Raw genomic sequence first — 21,944 nt, forward strand, 5'->3', positions numbered from 1 at the left:
TGGATTTCAGTGCAAATTTTTTTTTCTGCTGATTTCATCAACTGAAAATAGAAATAAACTACTGTGATTTCCTCAAGCTATAGAACTGTCGCGTTACACTCGAATGTGCGTCACACACACACACACACACCTGACAGCAGGAAATACAATCTTATAGTCTGAAAAGAATGCTGATTAAGGCATCAGATGGAGTTCACATCTCTTATAATAAACCTCTGTGCAAATATTCTGCATGAACGACAGTTTGTCATGGCGATGAGCGACATTTGACACGGCACCCGACTTTTGAAAATAAAATTGGTCTTGTTAATAGAAACATTGAGTTAGTTTACCCTTCAGTTCTGGCTCCTCCTTTCATTTCTTCATTAGATTTTCTTTGACATGTAATCATGCTGCCATTTGCAACCAGTCCTAGCTGGAACCCCCCCCAGGTGGCTCAGGATCAGGGGACTCGGGCCCATCCTGGTCGTCGGAGGGGAGCTGGACACGCTGCTCGTCCATCCGCTTGGCTTGCACCCTCTGGATTAAGCTGAAGAAATCTTCATCAGGCACTGTGGGGGCGTGGGGGCCCGCTTCTGGTGGGGAGCACCGCTGATCATCAATCCTGGAGGACTGTGGTCAGACGGCGGGGGCACGTTACACGTCACAGACTCAGCACATCTCAGTGCACGTGGATTTCTTCATTGACCTCACCTGGCACTTGATGAGCATGTTAAAGAAGTCGTCGCTGGGTTCTTGATGATCTCCCTCACCCACGAGGTGCCCCAGGTTGTTGTGAGTGATCCGAAGCCCGGGAAGGTTACCGACATTGACTCGCTGGTCATCGAGGCGGCGACTCTGGGAACTAGCAATCAAATCGAAAAGCTCCTCGGTCTGAGGCGACGTGGTGCTGGCAGGATCTGAAGGAGGAGAAATGAAAACGGGATCAATGGAGCTGAGGATCTCACAGTCTCATCGGTCAAGCGACGCCTCAACCAACCTAGCATCTCATTCAGGGACGGGACGGGGTCTCCGGTGCATTCTCCGTCTCCGTTCTGTGGATCATCGAGGTGGCAGCGCTGGTCATCCATGCGGCTGCTTTGGAACTTGCTGAGCAGGTCAAAGAAGCAGTCCTCATCGGAGGGGTCACGACCCAGCTTCTGAAACCATCACACACATTCACCGTCTTTCCTTTTTAGGGCCAAACCTGTTCACTGCTCCGTTCCTGCTTCTACTGGGGAACCACATGATGGCACTTGAGGAGCCGGGGTGTCCGGGGTTATCAGCTCCATGCTCCCTCTTCAAAAAACAAGAGCCTGCTCATGAACGCAGGACTGAATATTGGGGTTTTTTTAGATCACGTTTGTTTTCTTAAAAAAAAAAAAAAAAAAATTCACAAAGCTTTGGCTGAAAAATTCAACATGATGCTATTATGACATCACCAGGGATGAGTGACAGCTGGCCTCGATATTGGAATTGTTGCAATTTACTAAAAGACTGTGTAAAAATAACTCATTTCTATGACGTAAAATGGCAGAGATGGGAAGGAGTGAGTTACCGACCCATCAGTTATACTTTGTGCCCTCATTAGATGGATTCTATAGCTATCCATCCATCCATCCATCCATTATCGTCCGCTTATCCGGGGCCGGGTCGCGGGGGCAGCAGCCCAAGCAGGGACACCCAGACTTCCCTCTCCCCAGCCACCTCCTCTAGCTCTTCCGGGGGGACCCCAAGGCGTTCCCAAGCCAGCTGAGCGACATAGTCGCTCCAGCGTGTCCTGGGTCTTCCCCGGGGTCTCCTCCCGGTGGGGCATGCCTGGAACACCCCCCTCGGGAGGCGTCCAGGGGGCATCCGATACAGATGCCCGAGCCACCTCAGCTGGCTCCTCTCGATGTGGAGGAGCAGCGGCTCTACTCCGAGCTCCTCCCGGGTGACAGAGCTCCTCACCCTATCTCTAAGGGAGCGCCCCCGCCACCCTGCGGAGGAAACTCATTTCAGCCGCTTGTATCCGAGATCTTATTCTTTCGGTCATGATCCAAAGCTCATGACCATAGGTGAGGGTAGGAACGTAGATTGACCGGTAGATCGAGAGCTTCGCCTTTCGGCTCAGCTCCTTCTTCACCACGACGGACCGGTACAGAGACCGCATTACTGCGGCCCGCTGCACCGATCCGCCTGTCAATCTCACGTTCCCTTCTTCCCTCACTCGTGAACACGACCCCAAGATACTTAAACTCCTCCACTTGAGGCAAGGACTCTCCTCCAACCCGGAGGGGGCAGGCCACCTTTTTCCGGTCGAGAACCATGGCCTCGGACTTGGAGGTGCTGATTCTCATCCCAACCGCTTCACACTCGGCTGCGAACCGCCCCAGTGCATGCTGAATATTGTTGTCGGGGGTTTTTATGCCCCTGGTAGGGTCTCCCAAGGCAAACAGGTCCTAGGAGACGGGTCAGACTAAGAGCGGTTCAAAACTGCCCCAATGAGAGATTCTATAGCTAAAGTAAGTTTATTTCATTTAAGTTATAATGTGATTCCATGACTGCACTTCATGTTCAAACTCATTACCATATTAAAATAAGTTAGCTCTGGGCTAACTCGTTCGCTTGGACATAGTTTGATGAATATTACCATTCATCGTAGAATAGAACAATAAAACATTTGCAATAAAATGGAAATTCTACAAAGCATTTTGTATTTTAAAAAATGATTAACTAGGACCCATCAACTTATGGTATTCCCTATGACCGATCACATTTTCGTTGAATATAAACGATACTCAGAAACGTTATGACATTTTGTGACGCACAAAAACTGAAAGCAGCTTAATGAGACGCAGTAAGCAGCAGAGATGAAATCAGGCTGATAATGTCCTCATTATAAGAGACTGTCCCCTCCTCCCCCACTGCAAAAAATGCCCCAATAACACCACACAAGTCAGTATTCATTGTAAAAACTACTCCAAAAATATATATATTACACTAGCTCATGGCTGACGTTAATATCTTTGTGCCTTGCAGCGAGATGTGAAGTAGGTCAGCAGACTTCAGTTTCAACTTTGGAATTGTAACGTGAGATAAAAAAATAAAAACATTTTACGATTCTGTATTAAAACGTCTTCCCTGGACTACAGACATACTACAAGCTGCGTACATATGCAAGTCAAAAATCAACAGGCTGACACATGATCCATCCACCGCGGTCGTTTGTACCTCCTGTACTTCACGCTGTCAAACATACATGAATGATCTTACCAGCTGCTCGTCTATCCTGCTCGCTCTGTCATGTCTGTCGGAGCTCTCTGCTCTGTCCACACGCCCCGGCTCACACCTACCTCACCCCAACTTTCACATCACTCGCTCTTTGCTCCCCTGCTGTACACCACCCTCTAATTTCCTCTTGCTCTTCCTCTCCTCTCCTCCTCCCTCGCTCTCCCTCCCTCCCTCCCTCCCTCCACGGGCCATTTCAGTCCTTTTCACCCACTGTGGGAAAACAACTCATTATGGGAAGCGGAGGGGGGATGACCCTGTGGGGAGGGTAGCAGTTCTGCGATCAAGGTCACATTATCAGCAGAGAGAGAGAAAGAGCGAGCGCTCAGGGGGCAGAAAGGGAGGGCAAAGATGGGTGCAAGGGCAGAGGCATGAGTATATTGCATGCCAGCAGAAATCAAAGAAGCACCAGAAGTGGAAGGAATCCACCCAAAATGTTCATTTTCTCCCCAAATTTGCTCATTAAAAAGTCTGAGATTGGCTTTTAATCGCAACCAGCTATGACTTATAGCGGTTCCTGTCCTTGGCCCCTGTGCGGATCTGCTCACTTCCCACTCCACATTGTATAATTTATCAAATAGGCCACAGGGACGGGACGGGGAGGAAGGGACATGTGATGGTGATGAGACAGACAGACAGACAGAAACATGACAAAAAGGGAGTGACAGAAGTAGGGAAATTTGTGTGCGTCTGTCTGTTTGTGGGTACAGCAAATGGACACACGCTATACTTATGAGGCCCAGAATGTTTGTTGGGCACCAACAAATTAGCAGTTTGGGGATTAAAACTTTGTTTTAGGGTCACACAGTTGAGATAGTTTAGGTGTGTGTATACAGAGATGTAGGATGCAAATGTTTTTTCCACATTTATGACCTACTAATCGCGCTAACCTTAGCTACTTCGCTTAGTAGCTGATTTATCCTTCAGCTAGCTAGCTAGTAAGCGACTAGCTAGTAAGTAACTAGCTAGCTGGCAAGTTAGTAACTAGCTAGCTGGCAAGTTAGTAAGTTACAAACATGCACATTTTATTTTAGCTGGCACCATTGCTCACTCTCTATAATTATAAAATGCAAGTTAGCAATATGTGCTAGCATACTGAACGTGCTAGCATTAAGTATGCTAACACACGTTCAGTATGCAGTAGTAGTACAAAAATCATTCAAAATCAAAAGTTCAAAATCATATCGTTGTTTTTTGTGTGGACAAACAGTCATATACAAGTCAAATACAAGTCATACAAATCTATGTATTTTAAGCTGTGAGCCTCTAACCGATGTAGTGATCTGAGAGGTTGATGGACTGTTACTGGCTGAAGGTGGGAGCACCCATCTCACCCAAGAGAGGGAATTGTCTGCAAGTGCCTGTTTTTTATAAAATATCTTCTAGTTATTGTTTAAATTTGTTTCCAAACTGTCTCTGATGATATCTGATAACTAGTAAGGTCACAGCATCACAAGACCTTCATCCCTAACAAAGAGTCGGTTTAATGTCCAACATTCAATTCTCTATTCTAGTTCTTGTGACAAACTATCGTCAAGTAGACCCATAATTTCCTGTCTTTTTTCTCTCCACAAAAAACAGCTAGCTGATTACAGCGATTAGCACTGTCACAGAAACAGGGCATGATTAAGTGCAGATGGGACACGAGATTTTAGGGACGTGGCAGCTGTGAAAGCACTTTAAAGATCTAGCACACCGTGATATGACACCTTTACACTTTAGGTGACTTCTTACATCATATCGTATAATCTCAGGGGAAATTAAGGGAAATGGTCTCAAATTAATCTCACTAATTTCCTTAATCTTCACTTTAAAGTAGAAGCCCTGAAGACATGTCAGACAGGGAACGATCACAGAGAAGTGGATAAAGTTGTCAAGACAACATTTCAGATCAGCTTAATGCATTTTAATAGAAGAATTAAACCCATCTTGGGTGGACACCCAGGGAAAATGAGATTATTCACCAATCTTTAAAAGGAGTAGTTCACCTTTTACAGAGGGGTTATTTAAATCCTTGTGAGTGTTTTCTTGTGGTTAGCACATGGCGTGACAGTCAGCAGTGGCTTGATTAGCTCAGCACAGAGATGCCACATGACAAGAACAAGATGAGCCAATGTGAAACGTTACTCACCGGTGCCGGAGGCGGGACGTGCACAGTGATGTCATCTGCATCTATTGGAGGGTCTAACCACGGCCGTTCGTCTGATGACTGACTGTCAGGGTGGTTTTTCCTTTTACCTGGCTGTGACAGCTGATTCTTGGATCTCCTGGGTGTATTTTCCAACTCCTGACTCTCGCCATTCTGCAGCAAAAGGCCAGATCGATAAAGGTGGGGTTGTATTTATGGGTAACACAACTCAATGTGAGTGTTGTACTGAACAGAGGATCACCTTATCTGAAGAGTACTTCCACAGTTCCACACTGTCCATGCTGTTTCTCTTGGTGAATTTTGGCCTTGCTCCTGCAGAAAAAGTAAAAAAAAAAAAAAAAAAATAGAGGGGCATCGCATGACATTCAAGAATCATGAGTTGGATTAAGCACTGAGGTTTCTCTTTTGTACAGTAAGTGTTAGAACTGGTCTCATGATGTTCGGCTCCAATTCAAGGTTTTCAGCACTCAAGCAGGAGAAGAATCTGAATGAGAGCGTCTGTTCACTTGCTCAGCACCAGAGGGGGAAAAGGTAGGGCATGGGAGTGAGGGTTTACGAAAGCAAAAAGTACACAAAAGTCACGCTGGTTGTACAGATTAAAATTGTGGTGTTTCTTAGCTCTAAAAATGAGCCCAAATATTCCAAACAAAGGAATTCTACAGTTAAAAAGCTCTCACAATTTAGAATAAAAGCGAAGTAAGACGATGGACAAAGACCATGACTCATTGTTTACATAAATGCTTGTCTCACGAGAGGAATAATTAGAACAGTTGAAAAATTCACATTTAATGACACAGTCAGTCATTAAATGTGATATGGTTTCCAGTGTCATTGCATTAGTGCCATTCAGTGAAGAGGATATCTGACGGGTGGTGAAATTGCGCGTGTGCATTGCGTGTGTGTGTGTAATCTGATGTTTTAAATGTGTTTTATCATTCTGTTCTGTTTCTCATCTCCCCTTAGGCATCTGCACACCAAGTTTGTGTTTTCATGTATTTTCTGATTTTGGAATGCTCTACAGCAAGTTCAGTGTATCTTATTATTTTATGCAGAACAAAGAATTAATACCAAACAAAATGTGTCCCCGTTTGGAAGTAAGTACTATCCTATAGTAGTGTAGTCAACTGTAATCTTTCGGATTTTGACTGTTTTATGATCCATTCCCCCACCGTCTTTAAAGAATGCAAAGATGTAGACTGTACTTTGTTAATAACATACTTCCATGACTGCAGTCTAAAAATACTCTGCAGGCTCAGTATGATACAAAAGACACTATGATGGACAAAAGAGTTTCTGAAGATGTTGAGTAAACAGAATAAAACTTAAAATGATTTATTAAAATTAAAAATATATAAATTTATAGATGTGTGGTAACTTTACATGGGAAAGAAAAAATACTGTAACAGCTTTATACCACACAAGTACAGTATAGAATGTTTGTGTCACCTTGGATCTCAAACTCGGAACTGGAGGGTGAAAGGTCGCTGTCATTGACGCCCAGCGCCTCCATCAGCTGCTCCACATTCATTCTGGCCGTCAGTTCCCCGTTTCTGTCTCCAATCTTAGAGAAACAAAAAGAGGCAAAAGCTATCGAGGCAAACAGACGCAGGAACGTTGACTCAAGCAGATTTTTTTTTTGTCTGACCTCTTTCGAGATGTCCAGGTGCTTCCTGGCGTAGTGGAGAGCTTGTTTGTGATTTCCTAAAGACACATATGCGTTTCCCAGACTCCAGCAGGCACGACCCTCCCCAACCCTATGGATACAAAAACATTAGAAAACACCCGTGCATGTGTGGCATGTTTTCTTGAGCATGCATGGGAGTGACAAGGTGTTAACGTTCAGTCTACCTGTCGGTCAGATCCTGGGCGATGTACAGGTGTTTAAGGTGGTAGTCTATGGCCCTCTCATACTGCTGCAACAGAGTGTAGGTGTTGCCGAGGCTGTAACACGCCTGCGCCTCCATCACCTGGTCTTGCAACTGCCTTGATAGTTGCAAGGTTTTCCTGCAGAGATAAAAACAGCAAGTGTGTAGAACAGTTTGTTTTTGCACTTTTTTTTTCAAATTTTGAGAATTTACGCAAGATTAAACTTTTAGTTTTAGTTCCGTCCACTAGATGTCAGGCTGCCCTCGCCCCTCACCTGTAGTACTCTGTGGCTGTGTTGAACTGGCCCAGGAATATCAGGGCATTGCCAAGGTTACTGTAGGCTCGCCGCTCCGCTGCTTTGTCCCCAAACTCTTTTGCTATGGATAACCGCTGTGAATGATAGAGCAGAAAGTTTGCGTTGCCATATTCAAACAACGGCAAGGACATGTGCTCCCTGTGCAACCTGGGTATGCCCATAAAACCCAGTATCCCCACGCTGCGACTCGCCTACTGCTTCACTGAAATGACAGACTGACGTCACAAACATATCACTGCAAAACATCAGTGGATCTAATTTTATAGGAACCGTATGTTGCCTTCTGGTCTACGCACGACTGGCGCCCACCCAAGCAGCTGAGCTGGGAGACGACGACGCCTCGAGGTGATCACATGGTACAAAATCACAGATGTGCCACAGATCCTGCAGCGTGTGCACAAGCTTACTAAAATCAAATTGTACGACACACACAGCAGACCAAACATAGGTTTATCTTCATGAACATTGTGTTTGAGGCCTGATGTACTTGGATATCTCAGACATTTGATGTCTATGTATACAAATATATAACCATGCCTCACTAAAACAGAATAAAATATTATTAATAATAATGTATACATATGTTGTATTTATATTTCATTTATAAATCAATAATAGTTTTAATCCATTTTTCCACATGAATAATGATTTTAGTGTGAACATGTCTATTTTCTAGTTCTATTTTTTCAATGTCTCACCTGACGGTGGAACTTGATGGCTTCAACAAAGTTGCCTAGGAGATAGTGTGTGTTTCCAAGGTTACCGTAGGCCCTCCCCTGAGCAGCTCGGTCACCCAGTTCTTTGACTAAACACAAATTCATCCTGCAGAAAGAAAGTGCACATCAGTTTTGTACGTGTGTAATAAGGAAGTGAGGTCTAGTAACAACAATATGTTGTTAATGCCAGTTGTGTTGATATCCAACATGGACAGACTTATTGACATGAGATTTGTCTATTTATCAGCACATTACAATTTTGCAGCAACAACTCATACAGATATTTGAGTTTTGTCTTGAATTTAAACCAGAACACATTTTGGCCAAGATGGACTCTATCCAGATTCAGAACTTAACATCACACACTAGCCCTTCTGTTTCATCTATTAACTGAATAGGACCATAATTTGGATCATGAATATGCTGCAGACTTCTTTTGGAAGTCAGTGCAGTCGCCCCCTTCTGGCCATCAGAATGAATGCAATAGCTCCACTGTGGCTAAGTAGGGACTATATCTTAATAGCCAACAGAGAGTAGCACATCCAAAAACAAGGGGAAATGTTGCAGAGCTTATATGAAATGACACCTTGACACATGTAAATTTCTGTGTGCAAAGTTTCAGTGTGCGAATGTGTGAATGTGAGACTCTGAAACGGTAACGGAAATGGAACCAAACTGAGTAGAGCTGGGTCAAAATGAGCCAAACCATGCTGGAGCTGTATCGTGGAAAAGCGGCACTAGTTGGAACGTGTTATGTAAGCTAACATTGTAAACATCGTAAAGCCGTGTACAAATACAACCAATACATACTCGTAAAAGCCAGTAGCCCTTTGCAGTGTTTCTCTGACATCAGGCGGCAGGTCCCCCGGTTCCTGGGTGCATCCCCACAACTGCTGTTTGCCTTTTGCATGAAACACATTCCCGATGTTATAAAGTGCTCTGGCCTCTCCCACCTATAGCCAAAGAATAAGAAACATGGAATAGAAAAGTTAAAACAGATGAGAGAAGTATAGAAGTATTTTCATCTATGCTCAAAAGATCCGGAAGGTTTCTGTCAACTGGAACAAAAGTTGTGCATCAGAAACACGCATGTTACCTTGTCACCCTGCTCTTGAGAAATATCCAGGTGTCTCTGGCAGCAGACGACAGCCTCGTCAAAACGGCCTAATACTTTCAATGTGTTGCCAAGGTTTCCACTGGCTTTTCCTTCTCCGATTCTGTCTCCTATTGTTCTGGGAAGACAAACACACGAGCTTGTTAAAAGAAAAAGGATGTGAATTTAATCAGAGACAAAAACAGCCATGGAAGTACTGTAACATGATTTAATTGGGAGATGCTGGTTGCTTCCTGGGACCACGTCCCAGTGGCCCTGGTGAGACTAATGTAACGAGGTAAATCTCCCAACAGGCTCTGTAATCACTTCCCTGCTGAAATACCAGCTGCTCCAGCAGCAGGGGGCCAGATTACTCATATACGCTAAATATCCTGCTGTTAGTTGTCAACTGCTCCAACATGAAAGTTCACTCACATTTTCTTCAGAGAAACCTGGTTGATAATCTGGATCACCGATTTCTAACAGTATAAAGTATATATGGAACTTTTACAGAATGCGGGAGAATGTGGTTTGTCAAATATAACCCTGAATACTGTCACAGAGGATGAGGAGTTGTTATTGAGATATTCTAAAGGCCACCTCGGTGCTAGAAGGATGCTACCTCTCAATGGCATATATTCATGGGTCAGACCACAAAGACACAACCTAGTCAAAGGTCTAGGATAAATCATGTTGAAGTGCAACTGGGTCTTCACAACAGCAGCTTTCAATTGCTATGCTGAAAAAAAAAAAAAAAAAACATGAGGTTGCCATGAGCTGTCTCTCGGTGCTTCAGTGTTGACTGCATGTAGGTGACTGCATGTAGGTGAACGTTGTTGCGCCTGGAATCTGTGGTCTGGACCGGCCTGAAGTCATTTACTCTTTTCTTGTGTTGCATATTTTTGCGTAACAGCTCACCTAGCCAAGGTTAGGTCATGTTTGTGGTACTCCAGGGCTTTCCCATACTCCTTGAGGTAGAAGTAGGCATTGCCCAGCTGGCTGTAGATGGCACTGAGGGTCTTCAGGTCTTCTGTGCCAACCTGCACGGCTCCCTCAAAGAACGCTGTCCCCCCCTTAAAGTCCCCAGCCTTGCACAGCCGCTCTCCTTCCAAGGCCAACTCCAAGCAAGACGCCTCCATCCTGAACGATGCACACATAAACAGAAATGGTAAGAGACACGAGACTACATGAACAAATATGCATTTGAGACATTAACATCCTCTAATTGTGAGGTAGTATCACCATGACATCAAGATATTTTGACGCATTTGGAGATTGTTGCCTTAGTCGGTATAGAATAAAGGTTCACCTAACCAAGGTGATCTGAGAACAAAAAGTATTTTTTGCTTTGGTTGACAGGTTCCTCAGTGTTGAGGGAACATGTATGTGAGTCATTAGCAAATTCAGCTTTTACAGTCCAAGAAAAATTCCAAGCAGATGCTTAATACCATTTAAAGTCATTGCAACATTGAATGGAAACATGACAAATCTCTCTGTCACCACTTTATGAGATTGTTTTGGTTTTTTTCAAACACACACACACACACACACATACACCAGCATTCCCACTAGACTTATACTTGTATAATCCAGGATCAACTAAAGAGCAGGCAATTTGGTGGCAGGTCTGAATTGTGGATAAGGTACTAGAATGTAGAGTTAAGCGAGGATTATCCCCCAATCTAATCTTTTACATATGGCACCCTCCAAACATATAGCAAACACAAGTGCACCATATGCAGTTTGATGTGCACACACAGGTGAAAACAGTCTTCACTACTTTCCAGTCCTCCAGTGGTATCAAGTTGTCCTTTTCTCATTTGTATCTCATACTGAGTTCTTTTCCCTTGTTCTGTAATGACACAGATGGCTAAGAGAACATACTGGAACAAAATTAATGAGTTTGCATTTTATCTATATACACTGCCATTCAGACCTTGTGTGATAATATTCATAGAACTAAAGGGCTGAAAATAATTACAGAATATTTTTGGTCTGGTACCTGCAATTTGGACTTCTCCCTCAGGCTACTCACTAGCTACAAGGTCCCGATGACAACTGCGGAGAAGATGGTGTGATCCATGTCTAAATACATCAAGAGATGGCTCGGGGTCCCACAATGTCTGACTAACATCAGCCACTACGGCAAAGGAGTCCGTGAACTGCCTATCACAAGCCTCACCGAAGTACAAGTGCTTTAAATTAAGACTCCAGATGACTTTGAAGGATTCCAGATACTGCAGAGAGACCAGACCATCAGCAATGCTGCACCACCCTTCAACACCATCTGATGCGGTACAGTGTGCCTACGTCAGTCCTGAAACACGACGACACTGTGGGGCATGTCCAGCTGTGAAAAGGAGGCTTCAGACTTCCAAGCAAGGCCTCAACTTTAGAGAGGAGGAAAATGACTGTAGAAGAGGTGTGCCATCAGGAGGAGGCTGAAAGAAGCAGGGGCAATGAACGAGGTGGGAAGCCCTCGAGAGAAGGCTGGAGGGAGCTCTGGGAAATGGAGGCAAGAAGCAACATCAGCTTCATCATCAGCGCTACGATGACCTCCACCAGTGGTATGGCCCAACTCCAGCCACACATCTTGACCTATTGTAAGTCCAGCCTCAATCAAGGCTGCTACACGTGGAGGCACAACCAGGTCCTCAAGAGTCTGACAGCAGCTCTTGAAATACCGCTAAGTCCTTGAGAGCAGCTGCTTCAGAGCAACAAACTCATCATCATAACACCAACATTCATCCGAGATCGAAAGAAAGAGCCCAACCATCCCCCTACCAGACTAGCTGTACAGCTCGCTATGGCTCGTGAGTGCAAGATGCTAGTCGATACTGACCAGCAACCAATCTGTCCACCTGAGATTGTGGCATTTCTTAATGGACGATGAAAGACCAGGGAAGTAGTTTTGTTACTTTTGCATTGTGAATTCAGAAATTTGTTTTTTTAGGTATCTTCATTTTAAGACAACATATCACAACGGTTCCATCCAGTTTTCCTTCACAAACAATGCAACCTGACGTGACTGTAAATGTCATGCTGAGAGAGAGAGAAGGCAGACAAAGGCTCCAGGAAACTGGGCCCTTGGGTCAACTAACGCACCGGTAACTTTCAAATCAAAATCGATTTTCCGACTCATATCGGTTATTTGTCACAACTATGAAGTATTATTTCATCATAGATATGGTGTAAATTCACTGTAAATTGCAAGCTGTTGTCAAATACGTGCGATATTTAGAATAACCAGGAAAATTTAAACTTCCCAAACATTTACTGACTGTAATTCACATCGGCATCCCACTGCAATGATCAATCACAAAGCTGTCCTCCAGCATCACAGAGTACCTGTGTTTTTGCTTGCTTCGTGTTTTATCCACATACACCTGCAACTCCAAGTGTAAGGGCCGAAGCATGGCCTGAGGCCGGGGCCCATGGTGAACCAGTCTGCACACGGCTCTCTCTGCCCCGCTCAGAGGGCAGGGCTCAGACGCCATACGGTTGGTTCAGCTAATTTAGCTAAATAAACAGCAATGAGCAAGTCTGTAAAAAGGAGAGTGCAGTGCAGTGTGGAGCTCAGCTGTCATCGATAACGCCAAAACATATCAGCTACTGAATCGACAATATGAGAAAGAAATGCTGAAAACTTGGGACGCAATCCAAAGGAAAGTTCAGTCCAGACCAGCCAAGAATCACATCTGCTTTTCAAGCCCTCAGCTGAGTGATGTCCTTCTCCCATTACCACAACAGTCAGGAGGGAGACGTGAGTAATTCCACGATGGAGAAACTCCAGCGGCAGTTGTATTTCTTGGCAAAAGACATTTTGAATTAAAAATCGAAAGAGTCGCTAATCCAACTGAATTTAATCAGGATGCTGAGAGTTCAGCAGCTGTTTTTATTGTCTCCATTCTTTCACTGGCTCCTCTTCAGGCTTTGGCGCTGAGCTACATCACACTGTTTTACAATTATGAACTACACTCTTGGAAAAAAATTGAAAAATAGAAATAACGCTCAAAACAAAGTGTGACCAATGTCCCGGTGAGATCCAGAGAGAGGGAGAGAAGTGCTAATCTACCGCCTTAGGAGACCACTCAGGGCAGTAAGAGGCCAAGACTAATCCAACTATCTGCTGACTCTGACAGAAACATTATTAGGTAACCAGCCACGATGTCCAAGACTGAACAAAGTGGTGGGGGAGGAACTGTAAAGATGCTATGCGCATCAATACTGAATGAAATGTTCACGGAATCAAATTATTGATACCCTTAATAAAACCAATTGTATTTTAATACAAGACAAAGTAAGAAATACAGTCAGTACAACTTCAACAAATTTTGAAATGTTGAAGATGTCATAAGCCAGATTCAGTTTTCCAAACCGGTTTGGAAACCACTGGTACTTGAGCCTGGTTTAGAGGTGAAGCTAGATAAACAGAGATCGATAGAAATGTCTGCAAGTTAGAAACTCAGATGTCAGCTGCAAGTGGAATGCACCATTAAGCAGGTAGTGCTGATATAAAAGAGGGAACACAGGAGGAAGACAGGAAGGAGGCCAGGCCAATATAACAGCTCCTGGAGGCTGGAAACTAAAGGGTGAATCCTAAGGAATGTGCAGCCACATGGTTAAAACCTGTTGGAGGCGACTACATCAGCACTGACCTTCATCAAAGTCAGTCAACAGAATGTACTGCAGAGCACTGATAAAACGTGTGCAGATGTGCAATGACAACGACAAAAAGGCCTCTGCTGCAGTGACTAACCGCATGTTAGGAGTGTCGTATGTCAGAATTCAGTGACACTGACGTGAAGAAAATCTCCTCAGGTTTGTCCGGGAGATGTCTCACGCTGGCCTGTGTCTGTCAGTGCTGTAACCTCAGCAGGACCGTGAACGTTTGACACAGTGGGCAGAGGATGAGTAAAGAAGGGTGGTTGTTGATTATGTTTTTAGCCTGAGGGTTGTCATTTCACCGTCATAACGTGAACAGTTAACCTTCTCCAAATCATAAACAATCTATTCACTGTGAAGTCCAGTACATCAGTTGGCACCAACTTCATTTTCTATTTCTATTTAAAGCTGCATAATGTCGCTTCATTCAGCAACAGCGGTGTCTGCCACTGACCAGCCATGGCAACAGGAGCTTCTTGTCTCTGTTTGAATTCGCAGCTGTTGTGTTAAAATGCAAACGCTATCAGCAAGCGCCTGACTGACTGAATGACGGGATGGGAATCTTTTTTTCCTCTCATCTGTCTCGCTATAATAAGAAAAACACATTTCAATTTAAAGTGCTTTTACAGGTGCTCAAAGACACTGTGCAATGATAAAAAATACAAATCAGATATTACAGATAAAACAAATAGGTCCAATCTGTTGCTTTAAGTCATTTCAGTTCTGTCCACTAAACCTTTCCTTTTCATGTATGCTTCCATATTCAGGGTTCCACTGGCTGAGCAAAGAAACTGTGCTCAGAGTAGTAATCCAGCCATAATTACAGAGTGCCAAAGCTGGTTGTCATGGAAATCAAAGGGAAACTCTCTAGGAATGTTTTCCTCTTGGAGTGCATCTCGCCCTCATTTAGAGTTTTCTCCTTCTTTACTCCTTTGTCTCCTTCCCTTGTAAAACTTTTTTTTAATAATCTCACCTCAATCATCTGTTTTATTCGTCTGTACATTAACTAGAGTATGGGTGACCAGCATTCATTACTGGTGCTGGTATGACATGCATGAGCAAAAAGCTGTTTTACTACAGAGAAACCTAATAGTGACGCCGTGGGAGTCAAATGATCTTGAGTTCATAAAGTTGCTTTTAGTCAGGCACTGATTGCTTTTTGGCAAAGATAAGAGCATGTTAAAGTATGCATGACTGAATCCTAAGGCATGAACAAAGAAAACACCATGGATCGTATTTCTTGGCATCTCACGTCTTTCAGCAAAAGCTCAAAACAAAACGGTGGATGAACATCCACAATCCAAACCCTTATACCACAAAGGTTATGTGCTGTGTAAAATAGAGCAGACACAGGGAACAGATGAAACCGGTAACCATATGACAATAATCAGAGCTGTGACTCACTTTACGTTTGTGTTCATGTGTACGTGTGTGTGTCAGCTTTACAAAGCTTATGACTTGTCACTTCACAGCAATTGTCCATACGCGTATGTGGATTTCAACAAAAGTATAGTGCAGCTTTGTACTCGTTCAGGAAAACATCTTTGTCAACTTAGTAAAACACCAGGTTTTCAGCAATGTAGTGCACAGCACCGTGCTTTAACTGACTGTGGCCATAACATTATTCAATCAACACAGTATTGGAATAATTGCTATCTGTCACCCAGTAGGCCCAGAAGTAGAAAAGACTAAGATGTAAGATATCAGAAAATGGAAATGCAGTGCAGGTTGACTGTCAGATCCTGCAGATCACCACTGGAATCTTACCATTCAAATAAACAGTTGACTTGCCAATGACAGGGCTAGGTGTTGGGCAAGAAAAGACAGGAAACTTGCAAACGGACGTATGCAAACACTACAACTGCAGAAGCTCGGCAACTGTTTTATTTGCATGATGTGTGAATGTGTCACCAAAAAGTCTGGAGCATTGTGTGAGTATGTGGACACTTCGCTGTATCCCTCCACAGTTCAGGAGGCTCCACTCAGTCTGTCTGAATCCAGCCACAGCAGCTGTCTGAGCCGAGCCAGGAATGAGGCTTGGAACTGGGCTTTGGCTGCTGCTGTGGTTGGGCTCGGAGCTTTAAATCACCCAAAGCTGGATGGTCAAGTTCTCCCCCCGACTGGCTCCTCCTCAGGAAGCAAAACCCTGAGCTGGCAGCTTGTATTATTCTCCTGTTCTGTCTGAGAAGCCGCTCCCCGGGTGTCTTCCCACCTCTGTCAGGGGCAGAATGAGACGCTGGCAACCCGGTTAGCAGATGTTCCGGCTCGGATTCTTACCGTGAGTGCTGCCTCTTGCTAGCCAGGTCCTGGTCCGCCCCGTTGGCAGCCGACTGAGCCATGGAGCCGCTGCCCGCTTCCTCCCGCGCTGAGGCCGCTTCGCAAGTGTTGGCGTGTCCTTCCGAAGACGCTTCGTCTTGAGTCGCCCCGCTTCTCCTCCCTCCTTCCCTTGTCTCTCTCAGGTTCGCTCGGGCTTCACCTCTGGCGTCTTCGGCCTCTTTCTTCGTCCGCCAGACGTACGGCGGTTAGTGTGAGCTTTTCGTACAAATAAAACGTGTAAACACACAGCTCCTCCCCGTTTATAACGTCACAGGTGGGCGTGGCGTGGGAGTGAGCCAGGCTGTCTGGAGAAACAGCAACACGTTGTCTTTTGGAGTGTCCACGAATTTGCTTTTGTCCAAAATGCTTTATGAACATATGAACATTATGAACACTCTCATCGTGGATCAACAACAAAATAATTTGTATTTCTTGTTTAATTTAGTTGACATTATTATTATTCGTATTATTATTATTGTTATTGTTATTGTTATTGTTATTGTTATTGTTATTGTTATTGTTATTGTTATTGTTATCATCATCATCAATGCAGGTTGGTTGATGTGAAAAACTTTAAGCGAAATTTGGTTGAAATGGATCTCATGGAATGGGACACACAGATCATCTCTTGGGTACTTGATCAAATTGAAAATCTTCTTTTATTTTTGTTTAACATGTAGGAATTAGTACCCACAACACGTACACGTGGCAAAATATTAGACTACCACATGAACCACATGTGACTACTGAGGACAATAACACCAAGTATGACGACGCCTTTTAACTGCACAGACCATTTTTGACATCTTGTACCCTTTTTCTATGGTCACCAGGTGGCAGTAATGAGCTGTGAGCATGTGGAACGTAAGTAGGCGGATGTGGGTTTCTTCTGCGATGCATAAAGCAAATGACTGCTGAAGCTGAACAATGCATCACTGCTTCCTCTCACTGAACTTTATGACTGTCACACGGGGTCACACGGGGTCAAAGGTGAATCTCATGCACCAATCGCACTGGTAAAAACTGTATATATCTTTGTTATAATAGCTACCTATCTATCTGCCTATCTAATAGTAGATTGCTAATTGCTATTCCTTTGTTTCAGTACACTGTATATGACGATTTTTACCTTTTGTTGCAAATGAGATTTCGATGGATTTAATCAAGGGCTCTGCAGTACTGAAGGTTACCACAGGATGGCAGCATTAAACCAGCTAACCACAGGAAGCTTTTCAATGGTTCTTTTCTGTTACATTTTTAAGAGCAACATGTAAATTATTATCAGAAACTATTTTTTTTTTTTTTTTTTACTCAATTAATGTTCATGATTATGTCATGAATCAGAATTCACCCAAATGCAGTGAAGACAACATGACAACGCACATAAGTGAATATGTATATAATATGTACCACAGAGTTCAAACGAGAGTAATACATGTATACAGACCCCTGGCCTCCTTCCACCTACATCAGCACCCAGAGACACACATAAGACGATCAAGTGTTCCCCGTTACACAGAAGACAGAATACATATTAAATATGTTTGATAAGCTTAAAGGATCATCTGTCAACCAGCCATGAATGCATTTTTTTTCTATATATATATCTATCTATCCAACCGCTATCCAACCATCCACCCTACCAAACATCCATCCATCCATCCACTGTTCATCCATCCACCCATCCATTCATCCATCTATTTTTTTTCCATCTGTCATTATTTCAATTGAACGCTCATATCGTAATGGATTTTAATACACAGTTTTTTTTTCTTCGTCCTGTGTTCTCCTATGGGTCTCTGGCCTTGCACATACAGTATATTTGGCCATAATCCCCCAAGCTGCGCATCAGCAGCACCAGCTCATTACTGATAACAAGGAGCAACAAAAGCAAAATGAGATTGAGGTAAGCTGATTTCAGATTTAAACTGAGCAACTTAAATTTGTTTCTCTTTTGTGAGCCGGCCTGTTTTACGAAAACAAAACCATCTGCCCGTGACCATTAGATACTCTGAAAAATATCATACTGTTTTTGTCAAATCATGTCGGGAAGCTAAGTCAGTACCTAAACAAAGGAATTATGACTTCTCCTAATTTCACCTAGATATTAAAACAAGGATGTATTTTTTCATGAAAACAAATGGAGGCTTATAGTCCTATTTTGACAGAACGTCATCTTTAGAAAACAATTCATTGGATATTGTTAACATAAAATGGAAAGGGAAATGAGCATTTAACATCCGTGGCTGAGTTTTGGTCAGTTGCACATTTTCCTCAGGTCCCTCTACATCCAGTCTGTTTGTGATTGGCTGTCTTAAGATGTTCATGCTCAGAACGACGTCTGCTCTGACATAGTATTTGAATCCATGTAATTCGTCAGTCTTCTTTGTCTTTTTGTTTTATTCTTTTTCAGTCCAGTCCACCATTGATAGACACCTGCCTCCTTGCACATCCTCACCTGATCACCTGCTTTCCTCTGATCGTCTAAACTCCCTCTGTGTTACGTCAGACAAATTCACTTCATGATTGATTCACAGACATCTAAATGTTACATTATCATTTGTCGGAACATTGATATTATCTTCTGATATTACACTTCGGTGATCATTCCTCTACCATATCTCACCACTCATCATTCTACTACACACATTGGGTTCAACTCTCTTCACTGTGATTTTTCATTGACATTCCATCCAACAACTGCACTTTATGTTATGGAAAATGACAACATAACATATCAGTTTAGTGCTTTTTGTCTTTTAATGATATAATCCTATATCATCAGGCTGCAATTCCAAGCACATGTTCATGAAATAGTCCTAAAAGGACTTTGGGAATTTAATACGCAGTTGGTGCTGGTGAACATTTCCTCTTAGATGCAGTATTGTTTCTCTGTCAGTATCATTCCGGATCACAGCAGGACAACAAGCCCCTGTAGTTTATTGTAATACGCCTTTAAAACCTGGCTATTTTCATTTGGGTTTGGTGCAAACGTAACAGCACTCCCTCAATAAAAGTAATTGATCGCAGGGGGCTGGAGAGGAGGAAACAATTTGCATAATGGAAAAAAATCAGATCTAATCTCTTACAGAAGTCAGCTCGGGAGCTGCGGGAGGAGATGAAGAGAGGGAAGAGGGGAAGCAATGGATGAGCCTTCATTCCTAACAGTCCAACTGGAGCAAAGAGCTCCTTTCTCGCTCTTTGAATATCTGCAGTTTTTGCAGCAATGCCTCAACATAGCATCAGCTCCTCCACCCGTGCACCGTCTTAAAATAATGGCTTGTCAGTTTTTGCCGAAGTCAGCTCTTTATGATGATTTGGTTCATTTTTTTTTTTTTTTTAAACTTGCAAATATGACATAGGCCATTACTTTATGAAGGTGACGATATATACTTTGCATGTTATCATTATTACAGTAAAACCCACAGACTGGATGAGCTGACAGATTCATTTTGCAAGCATTGTTTATTTCTCCCTCACGCAGTTTGACTCAAGATGAAAACTAACCCATACACAAAATAAGATCATACAGATGCAAAGAAAATTGTTGCATGGAATTAATTAGAAAATAATGATTTCATGGTAACAACATGGAGCATAACTCAGCTCAACACCTCCACTGAGTTATGGACTACACTTGTTTTACATGCAAAGCCATTTATCACAAATAGGAGTGACACTGCACTGATACCTGATTGATGGATTACAAGAGAGGGAATGAAGAATAGTCCTGGCTCCTCTGGCTGAGCCAAACACTAAAAGGTGACTGACGAGGTTGAAGGACGAGTCACACAACGTGACGTCACTGGTTGTGTCAGGAGAGCGAGAGAATCAACAGCGTGGTCAGGTTGGCATCTGGGTGCCCCTATAGGGGACCACGTAGTATATCGGCTTATACATCATCTGTCCTTGTGTCCGTCTGTGTGTGTGTGTGTGTGTGTGTGTGTGTGTGTGCCAGAGTGTGTTTCAGTCTGTCGGTCCTGTCTGGCTCATGGAGCTGCTTGCCTCTCTGTTGTGGTTCCTTGTTCTTGGCCTACTTTGGGAGAGGTGAATTGGGGGCAACTCGAGTCTATGGGTAAGGGGATTAGGTCTCCAAACACGCTCCTCTCCAGTTTGGGATTTTGCCCCAATGCCAGACACTTAAAGTCTGCCAGGGATTAAGATACAGAGAGAAGTAAGAGCGTCATGTATTGTGATGTGTGTGGGGAGATGTTTTCAACAACAAAAAGAGGAAGAGGAGGGGCATCTGCTGGTTAATACTAGAAACAAATATGATGTACGGTGGTGATATGATATAATACTTCAGTGCAGCATTTGTTGACCTATTTGCATGTGGCTCGTGCCATGATGTCGGTCAGTATGTTTTCAAGGGATAAGACATAATAATAGCGAAGCTGTTCTTTTGATTTCCTTTGTATTAGTGGCTGATCTCGACTTAATTCAGTGCTTTAATTAGGAAATGGCTCAGCTTCTTTTCCAGCGTGTTTTCCGGTTTTTAGGCAACGTATAATTACATGTTAACGTTACACGTTGCCAATCGATTCCATTGTGTCCGTCTGTCTTTCTGGATTTGAAAATGTTCAATATGACGGAACATCATCTGCATGGTAATGTGCCCAAACACGTTTATGAAGGATGTGGAGCACAACAACAACAACAACAGGAATCAAGAAGGCAGGTATTTAGCAGCGAGAACAAAGTGGCACATTTGGTGAATTATTCATGGGATCAAATGATGAGAGCATCAGTTTGTGGGTATTAGCGTCCGTGAACCTCTTATTTGGCTTCCAGGAGTCTTTACAAGAGTCTGTCTTTTCCTTTGTCTTGGCAAAGTGGGGGGTTCCTCCACCCCTCCACCCTGCGTCTGGAGGCTCCTCCTAGAGGCCGCTTCTCCATCCCGCTCCTCCAAGAAAGTGGGTCATGAGTCTGAGACTGTGGGATTACGACCGTAAGGCAGGCGTGTGCCGGGCCACCTCTTATCCACACGGTTTAGACCCACCCTCCCCTCCATGGTAAAGAAAGGACAAAAAAAGGACATGACCTCCAGCCAGTCAGAGAAGACTCCCCATCAGGCCCGGTTCTAGGCATGGGCCAAATGCACCGACTACACCCCCCCCCCCCCACCCACCAAAAAAATAAATAAATAAATAAAAAATTGATGTTTATTATAAAGCCTACTTCATCAAAATTATAAAAATCAATTAACAACACACTAAATATTCATAATTTGTAAAGTAGGCTCAAATGAACCCAAATGATGTAACTATTTAAATCAGGGGAAAAAGGAGACGCGAACCGAATTCATCATGTCTGCAAATTAAAAAAGTGTCACGTGTCAGCTATGGATGTGTGATTTGTACAGTGTTCCCAGTGGCTTGTTTTCTAATTTACAGAATCCGGCCAGTTCAGCAATAATGACATCTAATAGCGACACAATGATAAATGCCAGCTTTTAAATAGCTGACCCCAGAGATACCGATGGCCAACTGCATGTCTGATATTCTCTGACAGTGAGTATGATTAATCCGCAGATGAATGACTAATAATAAATATATTCATTTTACAGAAGAAGGA

The 21,944-nt window shown here is 43.4% G+C and overlaps 1 protein-coding gene across 1 annotated transcript; it reads right to left on the bottom strand.

The window, feature by feature from the left end:
• Positions 1–411: 411 nt before the first annotated feature.
• Positions 412–12,886, bottom strand: GPSM1 (G protein signaling modulator 1). The gene is made up of 14 exons (XM_078622080.1): positions 12,738–12,886; positions 10,308–10,529; positions 9,393–9,528; positions 9,107–9,249; positions 8,279–8,402; positions 7,539–7,654; positions 7,247–7,402; positions 7,044–7,152; positions 6,845–6,959; positions 5,640–5,710; positions 5,387–5,551; positions 980–1,139; positions 694–899; positions 412–612 (listed from the first exon to the last, which is right to left on the bottom strand). The coding sequence occupies exons 1-14, from the start codon at positions 12,884–12,886 to the stop codon at positions 412–414; spliced, it is 2,073 nt and encodes a 690-aa protein (XP_078478206.1).
• Between the last annotated feature and the right edge of the window lie 9,058 nt (positions 12,887–21,944).

The sequence above is a fragment of the Lampetra planeri genome, unplaced genomic scaffold (genome assembly GCF_965212315.1).
Source record: "Lampetra planeri unplaced genomic scaffold, kcLamPlan1.2.h2 scaffold_1294, whole genome shotgun sequence".
Taxonomy (NCBI): domain Eukaryota; kingdom Metazoa; phylum Chordata; class Hyperoartia; order Petromyzontiformes; family Petromyzontidae; genus Lampetra; species Lampetra planeri.

Excerpts from the sequence above, each read along its gene's own strand:
- GPSM1 (XM_078622080.1), bottom strand. The coding sequence starts at position 12,886 with ATGGCGTCTGAGCCCTGCCCTCTGAGCGGGGCAGAGAGAGCCGTGTGC. Across the intron at positions 9,250-9,392 it reads CTCAAGAGCAGGGTGACAAG|GTGGGAGAGGCCAGAGCACT; the intron begins GTAACATGCGTG and ends CTTTGGCTATAG. Across the intron at positions 613-693 it reads ACATGCTCATCAAGTGCCAG|TCCTCCAGGATTGATGATCA; the intron begins GTGAGGTCAATG and ends GTCTGACCACAG.